The following is a 12,925-nucleotide window of genomic DNA, read 5'->3' as shown; positions in this document are numbered from 1 at the left end:
TACCCTAAAAACCTCAAATGTGATAAATGAATATAAAAGATCATAACAAGATGTTAGAGTTCAAATGTTGGAGTTTGTTCTCAGAGGACAGCCGGTTTAGAGGCTTAGAGCCCTTCGGATGTCTCCAAATCCAAAGGTTCTGTCCTTCAGCCTCTGCCTCTGCCTTCTTCTGCCTCCAACAGAGATGGAAGATCTCTCTTATCTCCTTCTGGGGGGCCCAAGCACCAATTTGCCGCGGAGAGAGGGCTTCTGGCGTAGCTCCACTGAAGTCCGTCAAAAGTGTTCTCTGCAGCAGAGTCGTTTCTCTCGAGTCTAGCACGATCAGCCAGCCAAGAGGAAAAAATGTATTCTGCCATAGATCCTTCATCGCTGGCTTTTTATCTGCCTCTTTTGAGAGAATGGGATTATGGGTTTTCTCCCATAGTGCTCTCTGGCCCAATGACTTTAAGGGAGGTGTGAACTCTCTTGAAGTTATAAAGTGTACTTTGTGAAGCTAGCATACTTGTGGAGTCCAATGAGTAAAGGTGGGAACACAAGCCTTGTCTTGATTAGTTCTACTTAGTACCTTGTTTCAGGTTCTGGCCAAAACAACTTCTTGTAAGATTAGATCAACTCTAATTACTTAGCAGTTAGTAAGGATTCCAACAACAAGATAATTAGAAAAAACAAGATCAGATATATTTTAAATCTGTGGCTAATAGAATTTTAACCCACAAAAAAAGGATTGACATGGTCACTACAGATAAATAATTTTGATTATATATACTTGAAATGCTTTTGCTTAAACAAAATCAGTGCAGCCAGAATAAGAAACCATTGACTTAAAAAAAGAAAAAAACTCTCTACATCAGATTCATCTATTAAGCTTTTGATTTTCAAGATTAATAAGGAATTAACCTAAGTATATATAATTGAGAGCCGCTCCTCAATGGATAAGTGGCCAAAAGGTCACAATATATAACTCTCAAAAGAACTGCAAACTATTAATGACAACATTGAATTGAATAATTGCCTTCCAAATGTCAATATTTTACTTTTTGAGAGGTAGGTGGGGTTACTTCGAAGGAAAAGAAACAACCCATAATGTAAAGAGAAATTTTATTATAACCGCTCAATCCATGACTTCAGTTGCTCAGGGATCTGTGATTTCTTCAGCGTAGGAATTTTGTCATTAACACGGATTATAAACTCTGTGATATAGGGGGTGGTTTTCTAGAAGTTTTGTACTGAAGAGTTCATCAACCTATATTCAGTCTGTTGCTGTAACTCTTTGCACTTGACTAGACTGGTCCTTGAGCAGATGTGTTATCACTGGACCTGGGAAGCCTTTCCTTTTGGTATCAACTAGCAGAACTTTTGCTCCTCCTAAGTAAGTGATGCATTTGGAGAGAACTTTAATGATGGAGGGGAATCTCTACATAAATATTCTATTATTACTGTACTTATTATTATTTTTTATCATTAACTCTCTCCATTCTCTCCAAAATTTTGAGATTGTGAAATATTATTTACCATATAGCCATATGTATCATTGAAACTTTACAGCTATTAAGCTTCTATAGATATTTTAAAATAAGTTTCTATGATTCTCAAAAATTTGTCTTTTACTTATAGTCCTCATAGGACACTTAGAAAGTGTACATTTAGCCATGGTCTTGGAGAACATGTAGTCTAACTCTTTTTGCTCAAGGCGAAATTTAAGCCACCATTGGTCAGATAACTTACCCAAGATTCCAAGTATGGGATTCATTTTTCAAAACCCTTTGACTTTCAATCATAGCTGTTTTCTTCTACATCCTTACAACTTCCTTGAATTAGTTGGTCAGTCAATATATGGCTACTATGAGTCAAGTGCTCTACTAAGTATTGAAGATACAACAAAACCCAAAAGACAGTCCTTGCTCCCTGTCTAATGGGGTAGGCAATTTACAGGATAAGTTAAAATAGAGTGAAAGCATTAGAATGAAAGGGGATCAGGAAATGCTTCTTGCAGACGGTGGAATGCTGTTTTGTGATAACTCTTATTATTATGATCCTCAGTTTTAATTTAATTTGTTTGTTAGCCTCTCTTCTTTAATAGTTCGCTGAGTGTAGGAACAGTAATTTTTTCCCCCTTCCTTTTATATCCCTTTCATTCTAGGCTCATAACTTGGCACAAAGGGACAGCTAGAGAAATTTTATTATAACTGCTCAATCCATGACTTCAGGCTTCAAAGGTTGGGGATTGGAACTTTCTCACTAATTCAGGTTATAGACTATACATAAAGTCAACATCTGTTGAATTTAAAGAATAAGGGTGGTAGTGGTGATGAAAAAGTGGATCCTTTGTCCTTTATTGCTCTGTGGCCTCTACAGCATCCTGTGGAAGAAACCTTCCCCAAGAAGCATTCTCCTGGAGCCCAATCCCACCTCAGAGCAGTGTGGTCCAACCTGGATTCTGGAAATGGGCTCTGGTGGGACTGGTACCCCATATTTGTTTCCAAATTCTTCCATAGAACCAAAAAGAGCTTTGGAGGTCACCATCCCTCTTTGAAACCCTCTTATACTATAGATCAGGAAAGTGAAGTTCAACCACAGGAAGTGCTTTGCAGGCCATATTGCTAATAGTGGCAGGGCAAGAACTTTAAGCTGCCCCCCCTGCCAGAGTCCAACACTCTTTCCACCTCATTCATCTCCCTCCTGATGTGTAACTTAAGAATAACTGGTATGGATCCTTCAGGGTCTTTAGAAGTTCTTTGGGCATTTGTTTGCAGGGGTATCTGCACAGAAGGTACCCCTTGAATCTTCTCCGTGCCCTCTGGTCTCCCCTTTCTACCATTAGGGGCTCTAAGGGAAACCAGGGTTAAAGCCTGCTCTGGCTAACCACTTCTCCCCCTCCCCAGCCATGGCCGGAGTGCCTCCCTCCCTCCTCGGGTCCACTCCTTGCTGCATTCATACTTCGTCGTGTTCCAGGGAGAGGACCTTAGAACTTGGGACGGGAGCTATCGGACTGGGAAGGAGCTGGAAGGTCCCTTTAGGGTATGGAATGCCCTTAGAACCGGAGCCAGAGCCAGGCCGTGATCTCTGGACCCGGAGGGTAGGAAAGCGAAAGGCATCTTAGAACGTGGACGGCTGGAGAGTTCCGAGGGACCTCGCAACAGGGAAATATCGTTGCTGAAAAGGCCCCGGGAACCTAAGGCACTGGGGCGGAGGGGTTCTTAAAGGTCACCTCCTGACTCATTTTAAGTAACCGGGAGCGAAAGTGACGTTCCCAAGGTCACAGGGCTAGCCCGGGGCAGAGGAGCGGGATTCCAACCCAAGTCTCCCGAGCTCTTTTCCCCACGGCGTCCTGCCTTCCTCCCAGGGCCAGCCTGCCACGGCCAGTCCCCGGAGGTGGGGGTGGACCGCGTGGGGGAGGGGAAGGAGGAGGAGGAGGAGGCCAGGAGCAGGGCGGGGCTGGACTCTCTCCTCTTTTCCTTCCTCCCCCTCCCCGTGGGGGCGCGTGTCTCCGAATCGCTGCGGGCTGGGTGGCGGAGAGGGAGGGGGAGGGAGGGAGCTCACTGCTGCCACTGCTGCCGCCACCACCAGGGCGGCCGGGCAGCGCCGGCAGGGCAAGGCTGAGCTCCCGGGGGCGGGGGGCGGGAGGGGGGTGCTGGTGCTGGTGCTGGTGCTGGTGCTGCTGGTGGTGCTGCTGCTGCTGCTCCTGCAGCTGCCGCCGCCGCCGCCGCCGCCGCTGCCGCCTCTGCTGTTACGCCAGCCTCGCCGCCTCTCGCTCTGATTCTGCGCATAGGCAGCCCCGGAGCCTGTCATTCTGCAAAAACACAGTTTACTCAACACACACACTCACACATACACACACTCGCACACTCACACTCGCACTCCTCGCACACTCGCACCCTCGCACCCTCGCGCGCGCACGCACACTCACTCCCACTCCGGGAGCAGAGCGAGGAGGGAGAAACAGGGAGCCTCCGAGAGCGGGGCGCAGGGCGCGGGGAGCCCCAGGCACACGCACCGAGAGCCAGCCAAGTTCCGCAGCCCAGCATGGCTTCGGGGGACCTTTACGAGGTACGCTACGGCTCAGCCCCGCGAGCCGAGAGTCGCGGGCACAGCCGGCCGCGGGCGGGGGGCGGTGCGCGGGGACCCTCCGGAGTTCTCCCGGCCCCGGGCTGGACAAGGGGAAGGGAAGGGGGCGCGAGGGATGGAGCTATCTTTTTCCTCCTCCTCCTCCTCCCCTTCCTCCTTCTCCTCCTCCTCTTCCTCCTCCCTGCTTCTCTCCCTCCCTCTCCTTCTCTTGCTCCCTCTTTCTCTTCCCCACTCTCGAACTCCGGCTACTTTGCGCCAGTCCAAGGCCTTAGAAGGGGAAAGAGGAAAAAGAGGAGGAGGAAGAGAAGAAGGAGTAGAAGAAGAAGAAGGAGGAAGAAGAAGAGGAGAGGAGAGGAGGAGAAGAAAAAAGAGGAGGAAGAGGAGAGGGAGGAGGAGGGAGGAGGAAGAGAAGGAAAGAGGAGAAAGAGGAAAAGGAAAGAGGAGGAGGAGGAAAAGGAGAAAAAAAGAGGAGGAGGAGGAGAAAGAGGAGGAGGAGGAGGAAGAGGAGGGGGGGGGGGGTCGAGGCGGGCCAGGGGCAGAGTTAGCGGTACTGTGGGAGGTGTTACTACGGCGAGCAGCCGCGGCAGCACAGAGAGTGGAGAAAGTCCAGGTAAAGTCGGCTCTGGACGTGCCGGATTTGCAGATTAGGACTGCCTAGTGGCCGGGGGTGGGGGTGTAGGGCGACGTGGGTGTGAAGCGAATTCGTTCCTTCCCTGTCTTTGGAGGGGAGCGGGAGTGCCCGCAGGGGGCCGCGGGTGAGCTCCTGCTCTGGACAGGCTTGGCACAGGCGGCACATTCATCCTGGCCGGGTTGCCTGTCCAGTCTAAGGTGGGAGAGGGGTTTGAGAGACACCATATGGGATGTGGCCAAAGACCAGACAGACTCGGGTCTCTTACCTCCTCCCACCTGCTGCCTCTGTAAGGCCTGGAGTCTCCAAGGGACTCAAAGGTGTGTTTTGAGATGCCACACCCAAGGATGAGCCAAAGGAGGGGGATGGGCAGGGGCACTCGGTGGAGGGAAGAGAACCTGGAAAGTCACCATTGGAAGACCTGCTTCATAGAGGTTCCCCCCAGGGCCTCCTCCCTTGGCTTCCGGTAGAGACACAGGTGATGGTCGGCCTGGCAAAGTTTTCAAACATCTGAAGAAGTTTTAAGTCTTTATAGAGACATTGGTCTTGACATCTTGTTGAATTCCAAAGGGAACCACTGGAGAGCTGGCTGGGAACTGGTTCTGGACTTATATCCATATAAGGTTATATTAACATAAAAACAAACAAACAAAAAGACAAGAGTTTCATCCCTTGCCCCTTACCCCAGTGCCTTCCTTCTCCTTTGCTTTCTCCTTTAGTGGGAGACTAGAGCAGGGAGATGGACTTGTGGCACAGGGAACTCCCAGGAGAGGGGACTCCCCTTCCCAATACAGAAGCACATCATAGAGATTTGACTAGAGCAGTAAAAAGGCAAATGATTTGAACAATTGTCCCCAGGATGTGTCAAGAGAGTATTTGAACCCAAAGCTTCCTGACCAGCATTCTATCTCCTACAACAGATTATCTCTCAGGCAGGAGTCTGCTGGTTAGAACTGGGGAAGCCTTTAGCTGGGATTTTCAATCTGAAGTTCTGTTGATAATAGTGAAATATTCTTGAGAATCCCTCATTGTCAGCAGAGATGAAGACCATTTCCTTGATCTTCCATCTCTAAGCAAAGTCCCAAACCTGGTCTTGGCCCCGGGAAAAGCCCAGGCTAACCACTTCTGTCTCATTAGAAAGGCATTGCCCCAGATGCCTTTATAAACTTCAGGCCTTTGTGCTAAAGGTGCATGCAGCCATCCTACATATTGACTTGGGCTTATTCAGAAAGTTGAAGCTTTTCTAGGATATGCTTTGGCTGGTTGGTATTAAAAAAGAACTACCAATATGAAAAGGTGAATTATTTAGCTTCCTTCGTAGGAAGACCTTGACAGCTGGTGGGCTTGAGGCAACCAGTCATGGTGTCCCTGACAATGGGAGAAGGTGAGATGGATGCTTAGCCAAGTTTTCCAGAAGAAACAGCAATGTCTCCCTCCTTTTCATCTCAAATGTCAAAGAACTAAGGGGATGGAGTGATCTGGACATTGTAGCAGAGCAGTTGTCTCCATAGTCTTGTTTGGGGGTGATAGATGCTGGCAGTTACTGTTGAATCAAGAGCCAGATAAAGCAAAAAGAGATTTGATGGGGATTCCTGGCAGAATTTTAGATTATATTGAAGAAATTGTTACTAGACCATGAGTCAGGGATCACCCAAAGATCCATAATAACTCCAAGAATAGATCATGTCAGAATAGTCTCATTTCCCTTGGTAGGCAAGGTTATTAGATTGGATAGTTCAAAAGAATGCTGTAAAAATGTTTTATCTAGATTTTGGCAAAGAAAGTCAATCATGCTTTTTTTGTTAAAAGAAGATGGAGAGAGGTGGATCAGACAGTTATACAAATAAACTTATCTATAGCTGGGCCCAAAGAGAAATCTTTAATGATGCAATGCAAGTTTGGAAGTAGGTAGGTACCTAATAGAATATCCTTGTGGTCTATGTTTCTGAACAGTTTTCAGTGACTTGATAAAGCAGAGAAGGCAGGTTTATCAGATTTGCTGAAGATCCAGAGCTAAAAAGGGGTAGATAACAACTTAAGTTATGGAGGCAAGATCTAAAATTCTTGTTAAGGAGGTTGACCTGACTCCAGACTAATGGGAATAAATGTAAAGTCTTCTGTTTGGGTTAAAAAATCAACTTCAACATTTAGGATGGATCATGAAGGAGATGACATAGCATAGTGGAAAGAATACAGAATTTGAAATTCTGGTAGAACTCAATTGACATCTTGGTTCTAGTATTTACTACTCATGTGCCCTTGGATGACTCATTTAAATCTTTCTTGCTCCCAATTTTCTCATCTGCAAAATGAGAGGGTTGCTCTGGATAACTTCTGAAGAGCCTTCCAACTTTCAATCTTGGTCTGTGATCTATATAGTTTTATTGTAATTCATATGAATATGATCTGGGAGCTTTAATGGGTTGTAAACAATGTAAGTCAACAAAGCAAAGAAAGAGGAGTATCTTCTAGGAAAGAAGTGATAGTTCCATTGTACTCCATTGCTCTGACCAGACCGTATGTGGAGTATTTCTGAGTGCCACATCTTAGGAATAACTATTATTATAGTTAATAAACTATAGAACAATAAGAAAAGACTAAATGGAAAGGGCCTCCAGACCAAGACATGTGAAGACTGGGTGAAGAGTCAGCACAATTTGATGGACAGAGTGTGGAACTTGGAGTAAGGAAGACTTACATTTGAATCCCATTTATGAGTGTTTAAGGCCCTAGGAAAATCATCCGATATATCTAGGTCTCATTTTTAAAAATCTTCAATTGAATTCAATTTAATAATTTTTTTATTAAGTGCCTACCACATGCCAGAAGATGCAAAAGAAGTCCCTGCCCTTATGGATATGCCCTACAAATGGAATGGATCAGACGACCTCTAAGGATCACTTCTAGCTGCCACAGTTGCCAAACTGTAATCTATGAACTGGGAATGTTTAATGTGGAGAAGATAATATTGAAGGGGGACATGGGATGAATAACCAAGTATTTGAAGGACTTTTATGTGGAAGAGGTAGGCGGTTAGATGGTACAGTTATAGCTTTGGGCCTGGTGTTAGGAAGACTCATCTTCCTGAGTTCAAATGTGAGCTCAAAGCACTTACTAGCTGTGTGGTCCTGAGCATGTCACTTAACCCTGACTGCCTCAGTTTCCTCATCTGTAAAATGAGCTGGAGAAGGAAATGACCAACCACTCCAATATCTTTGCCAAGAAAACTCTACATGAGATCACAAAGAGCTGAATGTGACTGAAATGACCAAGCAACAACAACCACATGTGGAAGACGGGGTTCAACTTTTGCTTGACTTCAGACAGCAGAACCAGGAACAGTGAGAGGAAGAGAGATGCAGAGAGATCTTGATATCAAGAAAAACCATCTTAACAAGAACTATTGAAAAGTGGAATGGAATGGCCAGCTTTGGTGTGGGTTAGACCAGTTAGTCTCCACTAACTCTCTGATTCTGTGATTTTGTGAACTAATGGAAGAGAGGCAGCATTGTACTGTGGAAAGAACACAGAATTTGGAGTCTTAGGTTCAAGTATCAGCTCTGCAAATCCCTTTCTTCATCTATAAAACTTAGATTAAGTTATTTATAAGATCCCTTCCCATTCTAAATTTCATAATAAGCAGTGAAGATGCACATTAATTCAATGGCTTTTTTGGAAGAGGGAAACTTGTCTTTTATCAATTAAGACAAACATTTATTTAAATGCTTACTAGGTACTAGTGCTGGCAATGCTGAATTAGTATCCTTATACAGTAATAAAAATTTGTAATTTCATCACTGTGGGAAACCTATCAAAGCAGATCACTAATCCCTGACTTAAGAGTTGGGCTTCAGTAGTTGCTGTGGCCAAAATATTTATGTCTACACACACATATATGCAATGTATGTTCATACACATATGCCATAACACCATAGCTTTTAAGGTTCATCTTCACATATGAATAAGGCATTGAAGTAAGTCTTTAGCTGAGGCACAAGGGTCTCTGCCCTGAAGAGAAGCTTACTGTCTATTAGAAGGTAGAATGTCTGTTTGTTCCTCTCATTCCTCCCTCCCAGGGAGTCTGAAGACTTACAAATCTTGATATGAGAAACAAATGAAATCTGAAGACATCAGGAGTATATATTGAGAGGTTTCATATCCTTTCCCTTTGAAATTTGGAAACTGAACTGTCAACACTTTAATGCTTTTTCACATAATAACATAATCTGGAGTTGAAAGGCATATAACCAGAGAAAGAACTCTATTCTGAATAAGTCATCATCCAGCTTCTACTTGAATGCCTCCAGTGAAGAACAACTTCTTAAAGAATCCCATTCCACTTATTAATATTTCTTTTTGTTAGGAGGTTTCTCCTAACCTCCTGACATCAAATTCAAATTTGTCTTTTATTATTTTATCCATTGGTCTTTGTTTTGCTCTTTGGGGCCAGTCAGAACAAGTCTCTTATCCCTTGTATATATCCTTCTAATCCCTTCTAAGTCCCTTCACCCTCTTGGTGGCTATTCCTTGGATGCTCTCCAACCTAAATTATGATGCCAAGAAAACAATATTGTACATGAGGTAGAATACGTTGAGAATGTCACTTCTTTATTCCTAGAAGTTATAGTTCTCTTAATATTGTCAAAGACAGCATTAGCATTTTTTTGTGTGGTTATCTCATTCTCTTGGCACATAGAGAGCTTGCAGTCCACTAAAACCCTCAGATCTTTTAAAGATAAACTGCTGTCTAACCTTATCTCCTCCTTATCCTTTGTAATTAGAGTCACTGTATAGAACTATTAAGAGGTACCTTGGGACTAGTTAAGTACCTCAGAGTTCATCCTGAAGTTCAGAAAATGGACAGGATCCAGTAGTAATCACTTTTGTGGTTTAAGGCAATTGTACTAAATCGGTAGTGCTTATAATGGGTTTCCTGCAGTGCTAGGTATTTATTTTGTCATTATAAAAATGTCTGAATTTCATGATTGGAGCATGACCTGCTTCAACATTTTTATTGTCTTGGTCTACATTATGTGTTGTATAAGGAAAAATTAATTTGTTGACCAAACTTATTATCAAGAATGATCAAGCTTTGGCAGCTATTTGTTGGCATATAAAATTCCAAGTGTGAAATTGAATAACGTGTTTGTTTGAGTTTTTACTAAGATCATACTGATTTAGAGACAAATCTTTAGAGCTGCAGTACATTGATTGTGCTGAAAGGCAATTAAAATAAAATGAGGATCATTCTAAATGATAGAACTGAATTAATTTAATGTCTTACTCAGGTAAACATGAAATGACTTCTCAAAGATGTTGGAAAATTGGGACTTGAATGCATTATTGGTGGAGTTTTGAACTGATCCAACCATTCTGGAGAGCAATTTCTAACTATGTCCAAAGGGCAATTTAACTATACATATCTCTTGATCCAGCAGTACTATTACTAGGTATGTTTCCCAAAGGGATCATAAAGTCCATGAGAAAAGGACTGATGTGTACAAAAAATATTTTTGGCAGTTCTTTTTGTGGTGGCAAAGAATTGGAAACTGAAGAAATGCCTATCAATTAGGGAAGCACTGAACAAGTTGTAATATATGAATATAATGGAATACAAATATTGTATAAGAAATGATGAGTAAGCAGATTTCAGAAACTCTGGAAAGACTTACATGAACTGATGCTTATTGAAGTGAGCAGAACCTTGAGAATATTGTACACGATAACAGTAATATTGTTCAATAATCAACAAAGAATGACTTAGTTCTTCTTATTTATACAGTGGTCCAAGACAATTCCAAAAGATTCATGATGGAAAATGCCATCTACATCCAGAGAAAGAACTATGGAATCTGAATGCAGATTGAAGCATACTGTTTTCACTCTCTCTCTCTCTCTTTTTTTTTTTTGTGGCTTTCTCCTTTAGTTCTTTTTCTTCTTTTATAACATGACTGATGTGGAAATATGTTTACATGATTGTACATATGTAGCCTTATACTAGGTTGCATTTTATCTTGGGAGGAGGGATATGGGAAGTAGTAAAAGAGAAAAAATTTGAAACTCAAAATCTTATAAAAATAAATGTTGAAAACTATCTTACTGCAATTAGAAATATTAAAATGTTATTTACAAAAAATTAAAATAGAAATAAAAAATTAAATAAAAATAGCTTCTTCAGAAATTGCATTTAGAGTGAATAAAGAATGACTCCATTGTTGTCTCTTAACATGATTGTGGCAAACTCTCTCTTGCACTTTTGATACTGAAGGAGTGGCTAATAGTTTCTTGCCATTTTTATGTTGGTGAATTAGTCAGATGATTTTGGACAAAAAAGCTTAAGAGGCATACATACTTTGCAACTAGTATTACTTGGAACTATTGCTAATTCCTGAGTCATCAGAGAGCTATAATTTTCTGTATTTCATTATGATGAAGATCCTACATTGGATTGGACTCAGTCTGGGCAATCTTGATCTTAATCCTTTCTTGTTCATTTCAGTCATGTCCCACTTGGCATTTTCTTGGCTAAGATAATGGAGTGGTTTGCCATTTATTTTTCCAGATCATTTTACAGATGAGGAAACTGAGACAAACAGGTTTGTCTTACTGGCAAACGGCTTCAAAGGCAATGCTATATATTATGGAGTGGAATCTAGAAAAAATCATTTAAATTTACTTCTAAAATTGTTGGCAGAATATTTCTTGGTATGTCTAAACATAAGTTTACTTACATTTGTTAGGAAGATCATAGAATGTTAGAATTATTGATCTTCTACTGACCCTTTTAAAAGATGTTTCCTCATCAACAGAAACCAAGTGACTTGCAAAACTAGTATGTGTTTGAGGCAGATTTTGAGGCTCTTATTTACTCTAAGCCCTAAGCCACCTATCAGCTACTCTTTCTGCTGTGCTACCAGTGCTTTGTTTAGATTCTGCTTTGCCCTTCTCCCATTAGGCATCTCCCATTTCATTTAAGGTGGCAAGCTTTCTAGATCATTGGAAACCACAGGAAAGGGAGATCTATTGAAGATTCCTGGCAAAGGCTTTGTAGATCATTGGAAACCACAGGAAAAAAAAAAAAAAAGATGTATTGAAGATTCCTGGCAAAGGCTTTCCAGTTCATTGGAAATCATAGTAAAAAGAGATCTATTGAAGATTCCTGCCAAAAGCTTTCTAGATTATTGGAAACCACAGTAAAAAGAGATCTATTGAAGATTCCTGCCAAAAGCTTTCTAGATTATTGGAAACCACAGTAAAAAGAGATCTATTGAAGATTCCTGACAAAGGCTTTATTGATCATTGGAAACCACAGGAGAAGGAAATCTATTGAAGATTCCTGGCAAAGGCTTTCTAGATCATTGGAAACTACAGGAAAAAGAGATCTATTAAAGATTCTTGGCACAATTCTACCAAGTGATATTAAATGAAGTGTTAGTGAACATCTAGAAAAGGAAGCAGTGTTTTAATATTACACTTCTCCTAAATGGGAGGCATCATATTGAGGTGATAATTTTATGATAATATGCTCAAAAACAGTCTCACTGAGTAAATAGAAGAACCAACATCAGAGTTAGGAAGACAGATTTCAGTCTTCTGACACATAGGGTGTGACTGTGAGCAAGTCACTTATTTACTCATTCTCTAAGACCACAAGTCGTTGATCTGCTTTGAAATATACTAGTTATTCTTTGGAAGTTCCCTGAACTAATAAAACCATTGGTTTAGCTCAAATAAAATGCATAAGTAGTTAGTATTATATTTATTTTGTAGTTTTATATCCCATTTCCTTAGGAAAACTGTAAGCTCTTTGAGAGCAGGCAGGCCTATGTAATTTTTATTTTTATATTTGTATCCATAATACTTAGTACTTAACATAGGATACTGCACATTTTGTAAGTAAATGTTGAATTCTTCAAAAAATAATTCTAAAGCCTTCTCTTTAACAAAAGCTTCACTTAAGCCCTTCTGAATCAGTTATATCCTTAACATTTGAATAAAAGCTAGTACAAAAAGTAGTTTTTATGTCCATTCCAAAGGATGGAGTATCTGAAACAATAGATAGATACTCAGGAAATGAATACAGATTCAAGTGATGGGCAAAAATCAGTTTGCTACAAAAACTGATTCACTATGATGATGAACTTTTGATACAATTTTTCAATTCTTTCCCCTAGATTTTAGAGCAACCTATGTGAAGAAAAAGAAATGTATTTTTGTTTGGAGTTGAAAGCT

The 12,925-nt window shown here is 41.6% G+C and overlaps 1 protein-coding gene across 1 annotated transcript in view; it reads left to right on the top strand.

The window, feature by feature from the left end:
- Positions 1–3,954: 3,954 nt before the first annotated feature.
- Positions 3,955–12,925, top strand: part of CDYL2 (chromodomain Y like 2) — a 280,118-nt gene continuing 271,147 nt past the window's right edge. The window contains exon 1 of the mRNA XM_051975112.1: positions 3,955–4,047. Within this exon, the coding sequence (XP_051831072.1) occupies positions 4,024–4,047 (24 nt within the window). The 5' untranslated portion in view covers positions 3,955–4,023. The remainder of the gene's footprint in view (positions 4,048–12,925) is intronic.

The sequence above is a fragment of the Antechinus flavipes genome, chromosome 2 (genome assembly GCF_016432865.1).
Source record: "Antechinus flavipes isolate AdamAnt ecotype Samford, QLD, Australia chromosome 2, AdamAnt_v2, whole genome shotgun sequence".
In the NCBI taxonomy this organism is placed as follows: domain Eukaryota; kingdom Metazoa; phylum Chordata; class Mammalia; order Dasyuromorphia; family Dasyuridae; genus Antechinus; species Antechinus flavipes.
This window is presented reverse-complemented; position numbering and strand designations above follow the sequence as displayed.